Source organism: Manacus candei, unplaced genomic scaffold, assembly GCF_025592945.1.
Source record: "Manacus candei isolate 608988 ecotype Guabito, Panama unplaced genomic scaffold, ASM2559294v1 h1tg000063l, whole genome shotgun sequence".
Lineage (NCBI taxonomy): Eukaryota > Metazoa > Chordata > Aves > Passeriformes > Pipridae > Manacus > Manacus candei.
Genome location: NW_026138111.1, coordinates 3,348,737 through 3,368,131, shown reverse-complemented (window position 1 = coordinate 3,368,131; position 19,395 = coordinate 3,348,737). Strand labels below are relative to the sequence as shown.

General features: G+C 40.2%; 1 protein-coding gene across 2 annotated transcripts in view; it reads left to right on the top strand.

Annotated features, from left to right (window-relative positions):
• LRRK2 (leucine rich repeat kinase 2) overlaps positions 1-13,150 on the top strand; it is a 64,898-nt gene extending 51,748 nt beyond the window's left edge. For both annotated transcript variants that reach the window (XM_051805205.1, XM_051805204.1), the window contains 9 exons: positions 1,437-1,537; positions 2,151-2,345; positions 3,327-3,520; positions 3,808-3,880; positions 4,696-4,880; positions 5,678-5,830; positions 6,563-6,771; positions 9,401-9,475; positions 11,407-13,150. In XM_051805205.1, the coding sequence (XP_051661165.1) occupies positions 1,437-1,537; positions 2,151-2,345; positions 3,327-3,520; positions 3,808-3,880; positions 4,696-4,880; positions 5,678-5,830; positions 6,563-6,771; positions 9,401-9,475; positions 11,407-11,528 (1,307 nt within the window). In that variant the 3' untranslated portion in view covers positions 11,529-13,150. The remainder of the gene's footprint in view (positions 1-1,436; positions 1,538-2,150; positions 2,346-3,326; positions 3,521-3,807; positions 3,881-4,695; positions 4,881-5,677; positions 5,831-6,562; positions 6,772-9,400; positions 9,476-11,406) is intronic.
• Positions 13,151-19,395: the final 6,245 nt, after the last annotated feature.

Here is a 19,395-nt window from a genome sequence, read left to right as displayed (position 1 = left end):
TATCTTAAAATCTCTAAAAAACCCCCTTGAATTCTTACTTAAAAAAAAAAAGGCACCACTACCTTAAAAGAGCAGCCACCCCTAAATTAAAACCTAATTAATTAAAACTTAAAGGTTTTATTAGGAATTTCCTTTTAACTTGTAAAGATTGTGAAGTCACTGCCCAACTATGTAACATTCTTCATATTCCATCTGCATTACAACATGTAGTTGTTGACTGCTGGAAGGAAGATTAAACAGGCTGTCAGGCTGGACATTATGTAGTCATCTGGACAGTGTAACTCAGTCTTTGGCAACTTCTACCAAAGTATCAAGAGCTGCTGAATTTTTATAGTACTACAAGCTTAGTATTTGGTGTTCTTATTTATTACTTGCAATAGTGCATATACTCATGGAACATTTTTTAAGAAATGTCTCACTCCATCTAGGAGTGAGATGTCTTTCCATATAGGAAAGAGCAGCATCACTTAATCTGGCATAGCTTCTCCATTACAAGAGACAAAGAGTTCATACATTTTCAACTCCTTAAGGAAAATCGTCCAGTTCTAAGCTCAGAGAGTTTCAATGCCCTTCCTGAAGGGGATATCCCAAGAACTGATGACTAAGTATCTCTTGAGTGCTGTTGTCCATTTGACTGTATTATGAGCCCTATGAAATAATCAGAAATATTACTATCTAAGGATAGTGCAGTTCCATCTGTGCACATGCTCATCATTTATGTATTTCCACCTAAAGAAGGGCCGGCTGATCTCACAAGTAAATAGTGCCTGTCATTTGTTGAACTGAATATGTTCATTTACAGGTATTTATCATTAATGTTACCTCTGTCTAATGTAGGACTGGAATATCTGCTGTGGATTGTGATGAGCTAAAAGGAAAAGCAATACAGGCACCATTTTTCATGAGTGATTTGTTCTTAGGTCAGCACCTGTAGTCATAAGATACATATTCAAAGCACTGAGTGGGGATTTGAACTTCCATATTTCATAAATACTGTATGGCCTTGTTTATCTAATATATTTTATTGGAAGTTCGTCTGTATTCCATATATTATGCCCAGACACAGAAGAATAAATGTGGATAAAAGTGTTCACGGGAGTTTGAAAGACTACAGACTGACATGACATGTCCTTGAATGGTCAGAATTGATCAAAACACAACCCACATACATCTGTGATTCAGTCCTAGGTACAGGGACATTAAAGAAAAAGATAAAGCAAAATCCATTTGCTTTAACTGCTATTAATGAAAAGGACTCTTTCATGCTCTAGCATTTAATGGCAGATGAGCAATCCCAAGCTGTTCATGCTGACATTTTACCTAAGAATGTGATATTTCTTAGTGCAGCTCAGGAATAAGTTAGATGAATTATTAAAATAAGTTACTCAGACCTATGGTAAATGCTGGTTAAGAAGTTATCTAATTTTACATTTTAGATCCTGTAAAAGAATATGGGTGTGCCCCCTGGCCTAAAGTTGAGAATTTAATTAAAAAGTGTTTGAAGGAAAACCCTCAGGAACGACCAACATCTTCCCAGGTATTACTTGCTGTATTTATTTATATTTTTATGACAGATGATACTACAAAGTTGTGCTTTCTGAAAAAAAATGGGACATTAGGTTGTAAGAGGCAAAGAGTTTTTTCTGTTCTTCTTTTCTGCAATGGAAACAGACATGAAATATTGCCTGCTCTTGCCATCCAGAATAAACTGTTCATTCAAATCTACCAGCCACTAACCTCCTGTTTTCCCCTGTGTTGCTGTATAGTGATTGTACTGAAACATGGTTTGGGTTACTTCTTGGTCTTACATGGTCTCATACTAGAACTATGCGAAAAGGACTTTGTTGTATAGTATCAGTGCACTTACACGCTGTTCCGTGCATGTGAGAGGAGCAACAGTGTGGATCTGAAACCTGCTGTCTATTATCACACATTGCCTTGCTCATTGAAAGGAGTTTTCAAACATGCCCTAATCTCACTGCCTAGAGTTGCTCAGTGCACAGATTCCCCATCAGTAGTGGCAATACAGATGACCAGACCTGCTGAGATACCGCGCCCATATTCCATAAAGTATTGTTATCCATTGCTTATTATTTATCACTGTACAAGCCATTGTTGTGACCATGTGCATGCTGTGGCTTTCTTTCTAGGTTTATGAGATGCTGAATTCTGCAGAACTTATCTGTTTGATGAGGTATGTCTCAATACCCAGCACATCTACAGCAGAGTGCATGGTAGCTGCCAATCAAAGCTGCAAGAAGGCAGGAGTCTGGATAGGCAATGGGAACACAGAAAAAGCACAACTTTCGTTTGTTAACCTGAATACAGATGGACATACTTGTGAGGTATGTGGGAAAGTTGCCATTTATTCTATTTTTTCTGGCATCTAGATGCATTTCAGAAGCAGGATATTACTTCTGCAAAGCTAAGCTTTGAGAGAACAAATATCATAAGTGAGTCATCGTTGTATTCACAAAATAAAGTAGAAAAGCAGTTGCTTTTTCCTCTCTTCCTACCATCCAGACTGAAGTTTTTCAGCATACTCTCTTTCCACTACTGGATAACTTTCTTCCACTCAGATGGAAGCTATTTCTAGCATGGAGGCCACAAAAAAGGAGTAGTAGTTAGACAAGCCTTCATATCTCTATCTCCCATAACAATCCAGGTAGTCTTTTAACAATTCCTCACTTCCTGTGAATGCCAGCTCCTTTGTGCCATTTTGGGTGATGCCCTCCAGTTCTTTTAATGTGATTTTTGTACATCTCAGTGCCATCAGAAAAGGGGAAATGTTTTACCCAGGCTGTGATGAATATGTGTGCCAGAACCGAGCATGACTCATCATCAAAGTTGTCTAAGTTCTATTTTTGTCTGCCATCTGTTGACCATGATACATCTGAGTTGGTAGCTTTGGTATAAATTACGTGGGTTATTCTTCTACAACTAAAATGAGAAAAAGAAATATTCAGCCAGTATGTTTACTGTTCACAATTAAACTGAATGTCTATTGCAGTGTACTTCCATTTGCTTAATTCTCTCATGGCTTTGAGAGAATTATTAGAATAGAGAGAATTTTTTTTTTTCAGCATTCAGCTTAGAGATTTTCCTGTGTACTATTTGAGGGGTCCTTCCCAGCACTTTGAAGATAAATGGCACAGTTGAAAATGTTCTGCTAATAGGGAATTATATTTCTTAAAGGGGAGGTTAGGCCTTAGGTCTGTCAAGGATCCAGGAAGATTGTAATTTATTTTTATCACTGGTAATTTACTAGCATTTACCCTTACTGAAATTATGACCAGGTTATTTTTTCTTCTTTTCTTCTGACTCAGGATATTGCAGATAGTAAAATTATAAGTTTGGCCTTAGTGACTCTTCCTACTGAGAAAGAAAACTGGATTGTAGCAGGAACCCAATCTGGTTCTCTATGGGCAGTTAACACAGAAGATGAAACAAGAAGGCATCGTCTGCAGAAAATGTCAGATTCCATCACTTGTTTATACTGCAATTCTCTTTCAAAGCAAAGGTATAAATGAGTTTTAAATATTTGGGATTACATTTCGAAAATAATACTTAACAGAGATGTTCAGAAAATTACATCTGTAAACTATGCTGCTTTGTTCAGACAACTGCTTATTTTGCCTATGTTTCCACTTAATTTTACACCCAGTGTAGCTGGGGACTACACTGCTGATCACAGGGGTTGTGTTTGCTTTTACTGTTTAATTGAATACTTGCAATACTAGAGACTTCTTGTTTATTTTTTTATCCGATTAAGACATTTCTAGAATTCATTATTTTATTTTATTTCAGCAAACAGAAGAATTTCTTCTTGGTAGGCACAGCTGATGGCAGACTGGCAGTTTTTGAAGACAGAGCAGTAAAGGTAGACTTGTTCTCTGCTGTTCTACAAAGTGCTATCAGGAATATCTAAAGCAGCTACCAAGAGTAGCTTTATTTCATGCTGCTTATTTTTTGATTCCTTCTCTAAAACTATAAATCATTTTCTACTGCAGCCTTAGAGGAGCTGCACATGTTTTAACGAGTAGAAGTAAGAGGCAGAAAATTCCTTTGAAAGGCCTGGCAAACTGGCTTTAATGTCAGTCAAGAGACTGACATTAATGATTGCTCTTAAGAATATTCTAACAGTTTTAATCTCCTTTATTTATTGTTGTTATAGTTCCTTTTTCTTCTCATTTAGTAAATTTTCGTAGAACAGCTGTGTTCAAAAAGAAAGTGTCATTTAGGTTTTCTGTAGGTCAGAGTTCTTCTCACAGAACAGATGAAGAAATACTGGGAGCTGTTTATATCAGCTGGTTCTTGAGGGTTAGCTCCTGGCCATATGCAGTTTAGAGCAGTTATGGAATTGCAGTGCATTGCAGAACTAGAATATGGTCCAGTGTGAGATGCTCCAAAGATATAGATGTGACTTTCCATCCAGTTCTTTAACTGCTCCAGGGCTTGCAGAAAGTGTCAGTCCCTGTTCTATCCTGTTTCCACTCACACAGGCTGTTTCCCTATGAGACATGTGTAATGGGAATATTTTCAGTCTGTAACATTCTGGAAATGTTCTGAACTATAAAGGGTCAGAAAATCTGGATGTGTAAATTTAATTCAGCAAGGCTGTGTGGCCTTGTTTTAGCAGTTTCTGAGTGTCTGCATCCTCCTTGTTTCTAATGCAGAGTATATTTTTTCTTGCAGTGTAAGGGTGCTACACCTTTGAAGATAGTGACCATAGGAAATGTTAGCACACCATTGATGTGCTTAAAAGAATCCTCATGCTTATCTGAAAAAAATTTAATCTGGGGAGGCTGTGGAACAAAAATCATTGCCTTAACTAGTGACTTCTCTGTTCAAAAGCTCATTGAAACAAAGACAAGTCAACTGTAAGTTTTTCTTATAAGTGATGTTACTTGGCACTTTTGTTGTTTTCATTAAAGATTTCTGACAGAACTTTTTGATGTAATGTCTTGTTCTAGAACTCATTCTTTGAATTTGCTTGTTTCTGTTCTTTTCCTTCCATAATACAGATGGAATATCAGTGAGTAGTGTCGAAAGTATTCGCTGCTGCTTTTAAACAAGGGTTATCCATTTTTACTCTATAAAGGATTTATGAAGTCAGTATCTATTCAGAAAATGTATTAATGCAACTGATCAGTTTTTGTCCTCCAATTGCTTTAGTCCAGGCCTTGTTTGCTTTATTTAAAATTATGGATACATACTTAGCATAGTATTTGTCCTTCCATGTTTGTCAGTATGTGTGCATATCTTTGTCCTATATATATTTAATCATTTATGATTGCTGACTTCTGACTGTTTAGAAATTATTGACTGATGCTTTTGGACTATTTGATATAATTCTCACATGGACAAATCCTGCTTTGAAGTTACGGGGAGTTTTTCCTGAGTAGGGAAACCAGGGTTTGATGAGAAAGATTTATTAATAGCCTTTGAGCATTAATGCACCTCCAAGGATATCATCAGCCCAACACTGTTACTTGGAAAATTGATGTAAAACTGTAGCAAGATTATAGCAAAGCCTTTCAGTTGTATCTTAGCCCAATTTGTTTTTAAGGCTGAATGATTCTCCAAGAGTCAAAGGGAAACTAACCTCACTCATAATAGTCAAGTTTTTCTACAAGGTATTTTCTGTGTAGCTAACAGGAGTTCTTCTCTCTCTTAGGTTCTGTCATAATGCTTATAGTGATGCAAACATTATTTCAATAGCAGTAGACAAATCCATCTACTTGGCAAAGAAAAACAGCCATTTTGTGGAAATTTGGGACAAGAAGACAGAAAAACTTTCTGAACTAATTGACTGTGCACATTTTCTTAAGTAAGTGTTTTATTGCAGATTGTTGGCCTGATGGATAGAAAGCTGAATATCAGATTGCCTTCTGTAGCATGGTACCTTAACCTGCCAGAGGTGAGGGATTTGCCCAGATCTTTGAGCAAATGTGGATTTCCTTTCCTCTCCATTGGCCCAAAACTTCAGAATATTCCATGCAGAATCCCAGTTTTTTAAAACTCTCATATTTCACAATTTTCCTGATATCAAGAAGACCCATTTAACTCAAGAAAGAAGAAAGTCTTTTGCTGTCCTTCAGGTACTAATGCTTTTACATGCAGTTACTTCCTGCATCCCCTGATTAAGAATGTCTGATCTCTCCAGTGCACAGATTCAGTAGGATATCAAAGTTTTATTAACGGTGACAGTGATTTTCATTTGCATTTAAGTTGTTCCTTTCCCTTAATGTGCCACATCCATTTTTTTTATGGTGAGGTTAGGAGCAGGTGTAGGTGTGCTCTTCCCATTTGCAGTGACATTAATCTCCTTCAGACTGGGAGAGAAGAGAGAAGTATACCTGGCTTCTATTTATGGGCCTTCTAAAGCTGACCAGCTGGCTCTTAGACATCCAGTAGTTTTCATCCCAGTTTGTTAGCATGAGATTTTTGTTGCTTGTCTTGATGAATGATTGTTTAAAAGTCTGGTATCGAGAGAGTTGTTTTATTAGTTGTGGAATAGTGTGCCACCAGATTTCAATACAATTTTTCTCCATACTCTTAGGAACAAAGTGGAAAAACTAAATAAGGAATCAAAACATAACCTGGCTTATTCTGGAAGAGTGAAGACAATTTGCCTGCAGAAAAATACTGCACTGTGGATAGGGACAGGAGGAGGACATATCTTGCTGCTTGATTTATCAACACGTCGTCCTGTACGAGTTATAGACAACTTTTGTGATTCTGTTAGAGTCATGATAACAGCTCAGCTGGGTAAGTAAAACCATCAAATGACAAGTACTTTGAAGTCAGCGCCAAGTTTAGGTGTGCTGTGTCCTGTTTGTTGAGGTGTTCCAGGAACAAATTAGTACTAGCCATGATCTGTTCATTCATTTTGTTCTGCTGCAGTCCTCTCCGGTCAGGGTCAGACACTCGGGTGTTAGCTGAATACCAGCAGGCTGAATACCTGTGCCCACATAAAGCAACAGCTCTTCCCTGGCTTCTCACTGATCAGCACATGGACAGATCCCCAACTTCACTGCATCCCTGTGCCGTGTTTCAGCACACACCATCTTCTGTCCCATAGTCTTCTCTTACACGGGTAGCCTGTGTTCTTTCTCCATCCTAATTGTTACACTTCTGGCTTCTCTCTCTGTGGACCATGTTAGATTTGAATAATTTTTCCTTAATTGCTTATTGCCTTGTTTTCTTCTCCTATCCTTATTCAGGGATGGTTCTTTTAGATTTGTGTCGCAGGCAGATCACAGTAAAGCTGGGAAAGTCTACACACCTGAACTCAGGGTGTGAACTTGTACAGATGTGCTGTTCCTGTCAGGGACAGGTGTTTTGAGCTGCTGTAGGCAGACAGGAGCTGTGGGGTTTCAGTGGTAACCACAAACAAACAGCCAGAGGAGTGCAGTTGAGTATGGGGTACTCCTTGGCTCTTGTACCTTCCTTCACCTGTACACTTTCCTGCATCTCTCCCAAAAGTAATAAAGCCCATGTTGACTCAAGTTCATGGTACTGCAATGGGGAATACACTCAAAATGCACATTATTTCAAACAGTGCTTTGTGGCACAACATGTGGATTCCCATCACTTTACACCGAGTTTTAAAAACAACTCTGGAGTTTCCCTGTCAGTGTAATTTAAAGCGTGTTTGCTGTAAAAAAACAAAAAAGACACTGAAGCTGTTGCTGTGGATTCAGAAGCACACTGTAATCCTGCTAGCAAATTTCTTAGTTGCAGGCTGTATATGTATTCTCATTACTATCATGAACTTATTCTGGAGCTGTTTTTTTCCTTTCTGGCACCACAAGAATCTGTAGACTGCAGTTAGCTCATAGTGCTGGCAGTGTTGTATGAGTCAAAAAACCTCCATCTTCATCTGACTTGCCTCTGCCTGAGACAGCAAGTTTGTGCAGTCTGTTCAGTCCTCAGCTGTTATGGTGCCCAGTATAGCATAGCATTTTTCAGTCCATCTGGTCCTGATAGCTACAATGCTAGTACTATAAAGGGACATTTTATTTTTAGCATTTTGTAAATAACAGTTACTATGAAAATGTAATTTCTGCCTCACATATCACTGTCATTGATAGGGAAAGTATATTGTATAGAATAGTACACTGTGATTTAAAAAGCTTTGAATCTGAGTCACCTCAACATTTTTAATAAAAATTTTATGTATAGAAAAATTATTATTCAGGAAAAGGAGTTTAGCTGTGTTTGCACAAATCTCAAGATGAGCAAATAAGATGGATATATGCAGTTTGATATGTACTTTTCTCTTCTGATCGTCTTTTCACAGCAATTATTTATAAGGGCTGGGTGTTTTTTACTAAATTCAAGGCCTTGGTTTCTACTGGGATTTTCACAGAATCGGTGAAAATAGCACTGAGACTGCTGAGCAGTTCTTCAACAGAATCACCTTGCTTCTGTGAAATAAGAGAAGATAAATGGAAATATTTTTGTATGAAATAGTTTCATTTAAGGTTAAAATATATAATGTCAATTAGATATAAATATTTCAGGAAAAAAAGATTGCCAGACTTTGAGACAGTAATTTTATCTGTGGTTCATAGATGAATATGAAATATAGTACCATTTTCCAATTCTGTCACCTAACACATTGATGTTTAATAGATATGAGACTTCCCATAGAGAATAATTTATATGTAAATCTGTAGTTCATTTTGCAAGTACAAATTTAGACTTCTGTATAGTAAGACAGGATCCAAGTCTAAATAAGAAACATTATACTCAGGTTCCAATCACTTTTGTAAGGAGTATGGATAGGTCTGGTTGCAGAAAAAATTAAAGTAATGAAAAATCTGAGCATGGAGGGATGTGTATGCTTCCCACCATCCCTCATCTATTATAACCAGTCTTTTTTGGCATTATTCAGTAGGCATTCATCCCCTATTTCCACTTCCCTGCTAACTCCCACCTATGTGCCATCATTAGTTCAGAACATTTTTATTCAGTTTGTGTCACATTTCATGGTTCTTTTTCATAACCGAACTGATAACTGGTACTTTCTGCTGTGCACTGGGACTTCATTTGCCACCTGTCCCTTTGCTGTGACATCTGTTTCCTGTGACCCTACTACCTCTGCCTGTGCTATATAATAGGGTGCTTTGTTCTTGGGCTTGTTCAACAGGCTGGTTGGCTGATCCTGTGCTTAAGCCTTGGAACCTGGATAAACCCCGACATTAAATGGAGACATGAACTATATTGTCTTCATGTCTGGGTTTGTCATGGTCAATGATTTTGAATAAAGGGTCTGATTGACTGTGCTCTGCTTTCTGTCCTCTTAGTGCCATGATGTCATCTACTCTTTCTGACCTTAAATTAAAAACTTCCCATTAAAACTAAAATTTGTCATTTTATTTCTTTGAAAAAGGGAGTCTCAAGAACGTGGTCCTAGTTTTGGGATACTGCTATAAAAGTGACACCGAAGACAACAAATACCACAAAGGTATCTGAACTGTGTTTTATTAATTTGTATTAGTGGAGTAGACACTATTGTGCTTGACTACCCACTGAGAGTGTAGAGTTCATGATCATCATTTGACATAATTTTATTTAAACATTATTATTATATACTTTTTGTTTTCTGTTGCATATCTGGGCTCCATACAAACCGGCAGTAACTCCAAAAATGGATCAGAGGAAGCCACTGTTGAAGTATATAATATAATTTGTTGGGAAACTGTATTGGAGAGTAAATATCATTGCCTAATTGGAGAATGTATCAAATGGATTTCCAGAGGGATCTGTGCTAGGTCAGGAATTCTCAATGTCTTTATGAGTGATGTGGATGAAAAAACAGTAATGTGCTTTTCAGATTTGCAGACAACATCTTAGCTAAGACACAAGCTCACTGGAGGGCAGGATTAGAACTCAAAGTGACCTTGACAAATAGAACAAATGGTCTGGAAGGAAATAGGATACAATTCAGTAAGGACAAACACAAGACCTTTTACTTAATTAGGACTGATCTGTTGTACCAACATGAGGAAATGATCAGCTTAAACAGCAGTGCTGCAGAAAAATGGTTATAATTGATAGGAGGCTGATCATGAGTCAGCCATATCGTGTGGCTGCAGAAGAGGCAAACACCACTCTCACAGCAATTAAAAAGTGCTGTATGTAAGACATAAGCTAATTCTTACACTCTGCTCAGTGCTCATATGGCCTCTGCTGGAGGAGCGTATCTGTTTGGGACATTGCTGAACGATCTGGACTATTTGGAACAGTTCAGAGGAGAGAAATGCAACCTGTGAGGAAATGTTGTGGGAAGTTTAGTTGGTTAATATAAATAAAGCTTAGAGAGGACATGATAATAGGCTTCAAATATGTAAATAAAGAGTAAGGGAATAAAGAATTCTACATATTCCCTCTGGGTACAATAAGAACTAACCAGTTTCTGTTACAGCAGGGGAGATTTAGGTCAGACATTGGTAAAAGCTTCCTGACAATTAGGATAGCAAAGTACAGGAAGATAGAAAAACTCCATCTTTGGATTTTTCTAATAACAGTTACAGTTGGTGCTTTGATCAATGCCCTTGTTCACCTTTATCTCATTCCAGTTTCAGTAACTCCTAAAAATGTGGCAATGACAGTATAAAGTTAAGGGTGGCAAGTGTAGATGAGCTGACTGAAATAAAATAAGACTCAAGCTTAGAGCACTGGGTTTTATGTTATGGTATTCCCCAATTCCTGTTACCATAAGAACACTTACTGCCTCTTTAGCATTTTTGCTTTATTTAAGAGTGACATTAATTGTAGAGAGGAATCAGAGAGTCCCAGAATCATTGGGGCCTTAGTTTGTGAGCCCCTACTTATGCAGGTGTTCTCAATTATCCCTATTCCACTAAAAGCACTGTGAATTCTTCATGAATAAAGAGTTGTTTGCATGAATGGAGATTGAAGAAGTGACCTTTTCTCAGTATATTCACTGGCTTATGAAATCAGTTTTTAGTTAACAGTGAATGGGATTTGAGTCTCATAAGCATTTAAGGAATATCTGCTTGGGAAAACAGAGATGAAACTTTATGCAAGCACTTCAGTACAGCTACATTAGCTGTAGGTCAGGTCAGTACCTCATGGCCCACAGGCTCCAGAAATGGTATTTCAAGTACTTTTAAATGGGGTATTCTAAATTTAGGAACTGGAATCCAAACCATTGTGAGTACAAGTACAAACAAGCAAGTACAAACAGCTTGTAGCCTACGACTGCATTCTCTCACACATGAAGTGTCATGTAACTTGTCTTCCAGGTCCTAAGGATCCTGCTTCATTGAGTGAATTTACAAGTAATTAAAATAAGCAGATAAGCAAAACCACTGCTAATTATGCAATAATTCATCTCTGTTGCAGTTTTAAAATTTTCTTTTTTTTTCCCAGAGTTACAATCCTGTGTGTCAGTGTGGGACATTAACCTGCCCCATGAAGTGCAAAACCTGAAAAAACATATAGAAATGAGACAGGAACTAGCAGAAAAAATGAAGAGCTTTTCTTTGGACTGAAAAGTCACCCTGCAAGTGCCATACTCTTTTCTAGTCTTTCATCCTAACATACTGTGCAATAATTACAACTTCTTGCTGTTGTTTTGAACTAAAACCAGGAAGAAAATTGCCATGTGAGTATTTATAGGATACCAAGAAGAAAGAAGTTATTTGTAGTATTTGAAAGGACAGAAAACTGTTGAGAATTTCTGAATCTAAAATGCTATTGTGCATCCATTGTTTACTTATGAAGTTCTGCTCTCAGCAACTACGGCTCAACTGCAGTATAACGTTGTTCATCCGGTTTTTGATCCCAGCTAAACTCGGAATAAGCCAGGAGACTATAAACAGCTCTAATTTACTTCATTATCTCTACTGAGTTGACTCTCTAATAAGAAGCAAAATTTAAGCCTCTGTGTGTTTACTGCAGTTTGCATGTATGAGCTTGCTCTTATGATTCATGTTCTAATAGTAAGTCAGAGGTCATGACCCTGAGTATATGAAAAAAACATAGTTTATCTAAGAGCAGTGTTTAAAGGAATATATAGTGACTACATTACTCTTTGAAAACAACAGGCAGAATAGTCTTTATTTCTCCCATGAATAATTGACTGTTTTTTTCATTATGACCAGAAAAAGCCCATTGTGCTACAATAATAGAATAGCTCAGAATTTAAATACACTGACAGGCTTCTGCAAGTCGATGTCCTCTTGCAGTCCTGCAGTCTGCCTGGTTCTAGATGTAGTCACACCACTGGGAACGTTATCACTCACACTGATCTCTTGTGCAGCTCACTTGGAAAAGCAAGGAGAGAGCACAAGGTGAAAGCTCTGATCCAAATGCTGCTCCGACTTGTGCCACACAGAGAGCAGCATCCTGCTGTGGGCAGACCACTGGCTCTTGGTCCAACTTGCTGGTTCACTTACCTCAATCTAAAAACAAAAGGGAACTTTCACTTTGATATTTCAAACATGCAAAGTTTCTACTTATTAATTCTTGGTTTAATTTATATTGTTATTTTGGGAGGTAATTGGGGGAACCTTGAGGAGTGTAAGAATTGGCTGCCTCTTGCAAATTTGTTGCCACTCATCATCGTTCAAGAGTCGACTTCTGCTGCTCTCTGGCTGTAAGTCCAAGCTGCTGCTTGCAGCCAGCACTGACCTGCCCTACAGAAGTGCCTTATTTCTGTCCATCTGAAGACAGACATCAGTTTCTTTTTTTGATACCAAAAGAATCTACAGGGTGTTCCTGAAATCTCTAGGAGTGGAGTATCCAGAGCCATTCCTGAGTCTATGGAGCTGAACAAGGTTGAGCAACCAAAAAGTTCTCAGTTTTATTTTTTTTTTAAGAAAATAACATGCTGGGACAACAGCATTTCTTGTGTCCAACTCTACCATTGTTCTATTTTCTGCCATTTTTTGAGTGCATACTCAGGATTCCTTTCAGATATACATCCCAGTTTTTATGTGTTCTTGTAATCTGCATACTGAGAATAATTTGCTATTTATATGGGATTTTATAACTCAGAAAATATATATTATAATGAATAGTTTTTTAAAAAAATATATACATTGTGATTAAGTTTATTTATAAGTCATTTTGAAATGTAAGCCTTAAACATTTTTATTAAAACTGTGCTTTGTTAATAACCTGTCTACTTTCTCATCACTGAATTTTCAAGGAAAAGCTTTTGTGTGCAGCTTTTTTGGCATTTAATTCCTTCAGGCTGATGCAATATCCCAGTTCTGTAGGTGGTATTGACACAGCTGCATTCGAACTTGTGCTCTGTCTCACAGTGCACATCTTGAGCCCTTTTCTATTCCCCGATTTGTCTTCTGCTTGGTGTTCCATGCAGCCTTCTCCCAGAGATGGGAGGTGACCTGTAAGCAGTACTGTCCCTGTGGCCATTCCTTACCTCTCTAAGACACTCTGGATAAGAATGATCTGAATCAGGACATGTATTGGGTATTACAGGGAGGGCAAAGAACAGAAGAGACAACAGCAGCCAAAGGAGAGTCGGGAGCTCCTGGCAAACCTGACTCAACTGACCACTGTGGTGGGAAGAAAATGAGAACATCCTGTGTTGGTGCTTCTTGTTAAAAGTGCTCAGGGACTGGCATCCCCTTCCCAGCTGGGACCTGCCAGCAAGGGGAAGAACAGTACCACTGAAACCTGCACTATAAGGAAACCATTTCCAAGAAACATCTCTACTGACAAACTATAAGGAAAGAGAAAAAAAAGATCCATAACTTCATGTTCACTCTGGTTTTAGTGGAGCTGTTTGGGAACCAATAGAATCTGATCACATAAGAGGACAAGCTCTATTAGCTGTAGCTTCCTGTATACTTAGGATAATATCCAGCACCTGAAAACAGAGATAGCCATTATTTCAAAAAGGGACTGTTTGCTCCTGGGAAAGAAGCATGTGGTGTGGCTGTGACTGAACACCTGAGCTGTGACAGGTAATTAACCCTCAGTGCAGGTAAAAGGGCATTGGGGTTTAAACCTAAAGACAAGGAGGAAAACTGTACAGAGTGAGCTGAATGCTTGATTAGATACCAATTTGTTTGGTTTGTTTTAAACTATTTTTTCCCTCCTCTGCTACTGACTTTAATTAGAGTCATTCTTTTTTATTGGTTGCTTGCTCTGACAGATTACATATGCAGATTCACCTGTTCATTAATTTTAACCTCATTTCTTTTACAAGTGGTTCCTGGTCAATCCTACTGTAAACAAGTAGGATTGTTAATCCACTTGTTAATCCACTTTCTGTATTATATCTTGGCTTTCCTTTTACTCTGAAATCTCATACTGCCTCTTGTGTCCCATATTATTACCCTATTACTTCTTCATGCACCACTTTGGGGCAAAACTGGGACACATAAGGGAGGAGAGAGAACGAGGCCTCTTAGGTGTATCTTGATCCCCAAACACAGGCATTTATCATTGCTGCCACTTACTAACTATCCCCATCCACCTGCAGCAAGCAAGACAAATAATCCATTTTATGATGAACACTTCACATACCAGAGAAAGTAATAAGGGTGAAGAATGAGTCTCAGTGCATGAGGAAACACAGTGACAGTCACATTTTTCTGTTAGTCTTTCAAGTAGAAAACCATATGAACAATTCCTCTTCTCATTTTTTTCCTTTTAAGTCATTCATTAAAAGAAATCTGAAAACAGCTCCTCTTACCTGCCTTAAGAGAACCAAATTTTTGATCAGAACTAGCAACTGTTATTTGTGTCTCAGTTCTTCATCTATATTATGAACTCATCCCAGGACTCTACTGACCTGCAAAGTCTCTTATATAAAGCCTCCTTCATGGCCTTTGAACAAGTATAATTCATTGACTGGCCAGCATACCATTTTGGTAACTTTTCCAAATTATTTCTTTTTAGTAGGCATGTGTGTTCTTAACAATTAGTTTATAAATACAAAGTGGCATAATCACATGAAAATGGAGAATCATACTTATTGCATATCTGTATTTTAAGATTAATGATTTTAAAAGGAAAAAATGCAAGATATATTATTGTTGTATTAGCAAAGGGAAATCTCATTTACCAAAAATTTAAAAGTGAACCCAAGTGAAATTTCTAGCAGGAATCTTTGAGCTTCAGGAATGTTCTTTGCTGTATTAGTGAGCTGTGCAGGCACTGTGTGAGGACAGCTCTGCCTCTAGCTGTAGGTACCTCAGTAAGACTCCTCAATACTTACACTAGTTTTTGTTCAATTAAGTAGCAGCATTATAGGAATGACCAAACTGTGAAACAATTTTTTACCATGCAATGACCTTATGCTGACTGGTACCTACCTTTTACATGGGTTACTTCGACAGAGCAGTAAACCGAAATGATTTTTTTAAATCATCCCAATATGACTCTAGTAAAAACAAGATGAAAGTAAAAAAGCAAGCAATAGCCTTTTCGTTTTTTCCTTCTCCTCTGTGTTGCTTTGCTTTTCCTGCTGCCAGAGGTTTGTTAAACCCAGCAGTCAGTCCCCACAAAGGTTGTCACTAATTACTGAGGGGAGACTTAAAAATCGATGTGCTGCCTCTGGCATATGCCATTATTTACTTCACTTCCACCACAGCCCATTAATGTCACTGACCTGAAAAGTTAAAGCAGACAGAAAAGGCAAAAGAAACTAAAACCTTCTTCTGTGGCAATTCCAGTTTTCTTTTTCTGAACCATTTTTTTCCCGTGCCTTCTGCCGTGCTTTTACTACGGTCCCTCTTGGCACTTCAGGCCGTGCTTTTCCCGTGCCACCCCTTGGCACTGGCTCCGGACGGCACAGCTGTGCCTGGGGGGGGCTGGGCCGTGACCCTGCTCCAACCCAGCCGAGAAGCACAGAACGGTTTTACAGAAAAGGGAAGAGGGGAGAGAGGAAGAGAAATAAATAAGAGCAAGAATCTGGCAGCGTGGCAGTGCTCAGCAGCCGAGCCGGCAGCGCTGTGGGGGCCCGGGACCCGCTTCGTGCTGCCGCTGCTGCCCCGAATCCCCCTGTAGGGCTGTGCCCGGCAGGGAGGGCAGGGCACAAAACGTGGCCACACAGTGCCCAGTCCTGAATGGAGGACGCCCGGGCAGGAGCAGCAGGCTGGCAGTGGCACAGGGTTGACCGGTAGAATCCCCTCCAGGGATGGGGGGCTGCATCCCAGCAGGTGCTTCCAGCTGCTCCTGCGCCATCACCTCCCGTGCCAGGAGCGCCCCGGCCTCAGCTCCCTCAGGGGGTCCCCAAGCCCGGCTCACTCTGCACCGAGTCCTGTTTAACGAGGCTGCGGAAGGGAAAAATCCTTCACGATGAGCTCCCTTTTCGCGTCCTTTCTCAAGGAAAGGATGACTCACAACGGAGTCACAGCGGGAAAGGAGATGCCTTGGGCTCGCCCGCAGGCCCCGGGTCAGCCCGACACGGTGACAGTGCAGTGACTCGGCTCACAGGGTCACACAGCTCCACATCGCCTCCTCCTCCCTGCTCCAGGTTTCGGCAGAGCCCAGCCTGCACAGCACCGCCGTGCCATGAGGACACAGCACGGCAGGACAGGCCTTTACATTGCAGCAAGTGATTCAGAGAGTGGCAATGGAAACACCTGGCTCTTTTTACTGTAAATACAATAACCTTAGGTCAGTGATTCTCAGTTCTGCTTTTTCTTGCCTTGACGTCTCTGCAATTGCCTTGAAAACATCTGTTTTCTGCGAAGGTACAAGAAACATCCACTCCTGCCACCACCTGCCAGGCTCCTGGGCTCTGAAATTTGGACTTCAAATCGACTGAGCTAAGGCGGAGGCTCGAAAACGTTGATTTCACACCAGTATCCTCAGAGGTCATGACAAATTTTTTTAAAAAGCTGCAGAACTGCTCTCAGAGCTACAAGCCCTTGGAAGAGCAGCAGCAGCATCAGCAGCATTTGCAGCTTGCCATGCAGAAGGTGGGGAGGACCAAAAGCCTGTGCCGAAAAAAGGTGTTTCCTCTCTCTGCAAGCCTTCACAGACTGCCACAGTGACAACTCTTTTGCATTAGTCAAACACTGTCAGGTTCAGGCAAAACTCAAAGGATTCTGTTAAATTGCATACGCACAGTAAAGGTTTAATGAGTTTCCTGTTATTCCAGTAAAGTTCAAAATTTGCAAAGTGAGTTTCTAAACTTTAAGGAGAGGTGCCCACTACAGCCCACACTCTCAGGTGAAGCAGTGCAACAGCAGCTCCTGATAAACAGAGATCTCGGGCCACCCAGCCCTGTGCAGCAGCCCTGCTCAGTTTAAATGCCACGGTTGTTTGCAGTCAATTCTAATACTCAACCACCAGCCAGGGAATTAAGCTTCGGTAAATAGTAATTTTCAAATATCATCCATGCGTCAAAACTCACCTCCTCCTCTTTTTTTTTTCCTTCTCCAAAATAGTAGTATCTGCTGAGCACTCTGCAACTAGAAAATTTCATGGCAAAACACACTCCCACCTCATAATTACAGGAAAATGTGCAAGGGAAAAAACACAACAACCCCAAAACCATTCAATTCTGGTTTTTACAGCTATTACAGCTAAACCCAGGAAGGGAAACAAACACTTGCACTCTGCAGGGGCTCAGAAGTAGCTGGTGCAGAGTAATTACTTCTGCTGAAGAGTCTGAAATCCCCTTTGCTCCAGCAAAGGGGAAGTGAGGTGGGGGAGGTTTTTTGGCTTGATACGGGCAGGGGAGCACAGAGGAGCATCCGTGACAGCTCCAGTCTGTGATGGCGCAGGCAGAGACACAGCCTGGAGAAGTTCTGCTCATCCAGAGCCTGCCCAGCATCTGTTTGCCATGGCCTCTTGCCCCCACACCACACCAGGGTTCTCCTGACCTGAACCTAGTCTGGCTTCCTGTTTTTCACACTTCAAATTGCTGGCCCTGGGGCTCTGTACATTTCTATCTATATACACAAAACAAACCCAAAAAGCCCCAAAACCAAGCCACAATGAGATTTTGCTTGATTTCTGGTATGCAGAAGCCACAGAGAGATGCATGTTCTCAGAGAGTGCCTTCAGCTCTCCCCCTTAGAAGGCTGTACCATCCAGCCTTGAAGGTTCCTGTTTTGATGAGTTTATGGACCAGCTCTCAGAAAACTCCTCTGAAAGGCAGGGCAAAGTGACACTGCCTTTCTCCTGAGCCAGCAGCGACCAGAAATGCTTTGGAAAGGACACTAAGCCATGTCAGAAGAAAAGATGAAACATTTCATATCCCTTTAACTAAGCCAGCTGAAATGAATGCCAGTGCTCTAGCAAGGTGTGCAAGGGCAGGTGGACAGACCTGCAACATCAAACCTTGCCAGGGCACTGAAGGCAGCAGGCAAAGTCCCTCAGGGCTTCTTGAAGCATTAACTACTAAACCCTAACTACACATGCAGGCATGGACATTTCTTTAAACAACAGACCACCACCAAAGCCAAATACTAGACATCATTTACGTTAACTGAGCATTGACAGGAAAAACAGTGTCTTTACAAGAAGTAACTTTGCACCAATCTGAGTAAGCAACACATAAGTAAGTAAACCTCCCACACCCCCACCTTCTGGGTGCCTTTTAGAAACAGAGATCTTTGCAAGTATCCCCAAACAAGCTGTTCTCATTTCCCATCTTCCCAGAAAAACAGGCTGCAGCACTTGGCTACCTCTGAAGAAACAGAGAGCAGAGAGCTTTAGTATCATCCATACCACCAGAGGTGCAATCGAGGTGATGACATCCCTACTGCTTCACTGTTATTGCATCGTAACACCAGACATCCTGAGCACCAGATCTTCTCACAGAGAACTCGATAGCAAAAGGATGAGGCAACAGCTGCCTGCCTGGCCTTGGTTTTGTCTGTACAGTTAATCACAGCTGCAGTTAAACACCAAATATATATCTGCCTCTGACCGTTCCTAAGCAACTACACCGACTACTTAGGGATGAGTTTGTCAAATCAGTCCCTGAAAAGCTTAAAAAGATCTTGGGGAGGGCAGGAGGGAAGTCCTTGCCTAGCTCCAGGCAGGACTGACTCCACCAGCACATGTCCTTTCCCACCATGGTGATTTTACAGCATCTTCCTGTCAATGTTGTGTGATTCTGGCTTGCAGGCAACAGGGCCAAGGATGGTCTGGTCTGTTAAAAAACACCACCTCCCACGGGAGAGCAGGGCAGGAGCAGAGCACAACCCAAACCATCCAACTGGGAGTGGAGAAGACTTTTTGGCCAGAAAGACAGCAGTCACAAATGGCATGCTATGAACACACCTGATGCAGGTTAAAACTTTCTTCCCCTGTGCTGTTGCCAACAACGACAAAGAGCAAAGGATAAAAATATATCATTTTGACCATCTTTTCTGACCCAGAAAATGGTATTTTTCATCTGCTATCCCCCTTTCAGAAAATATA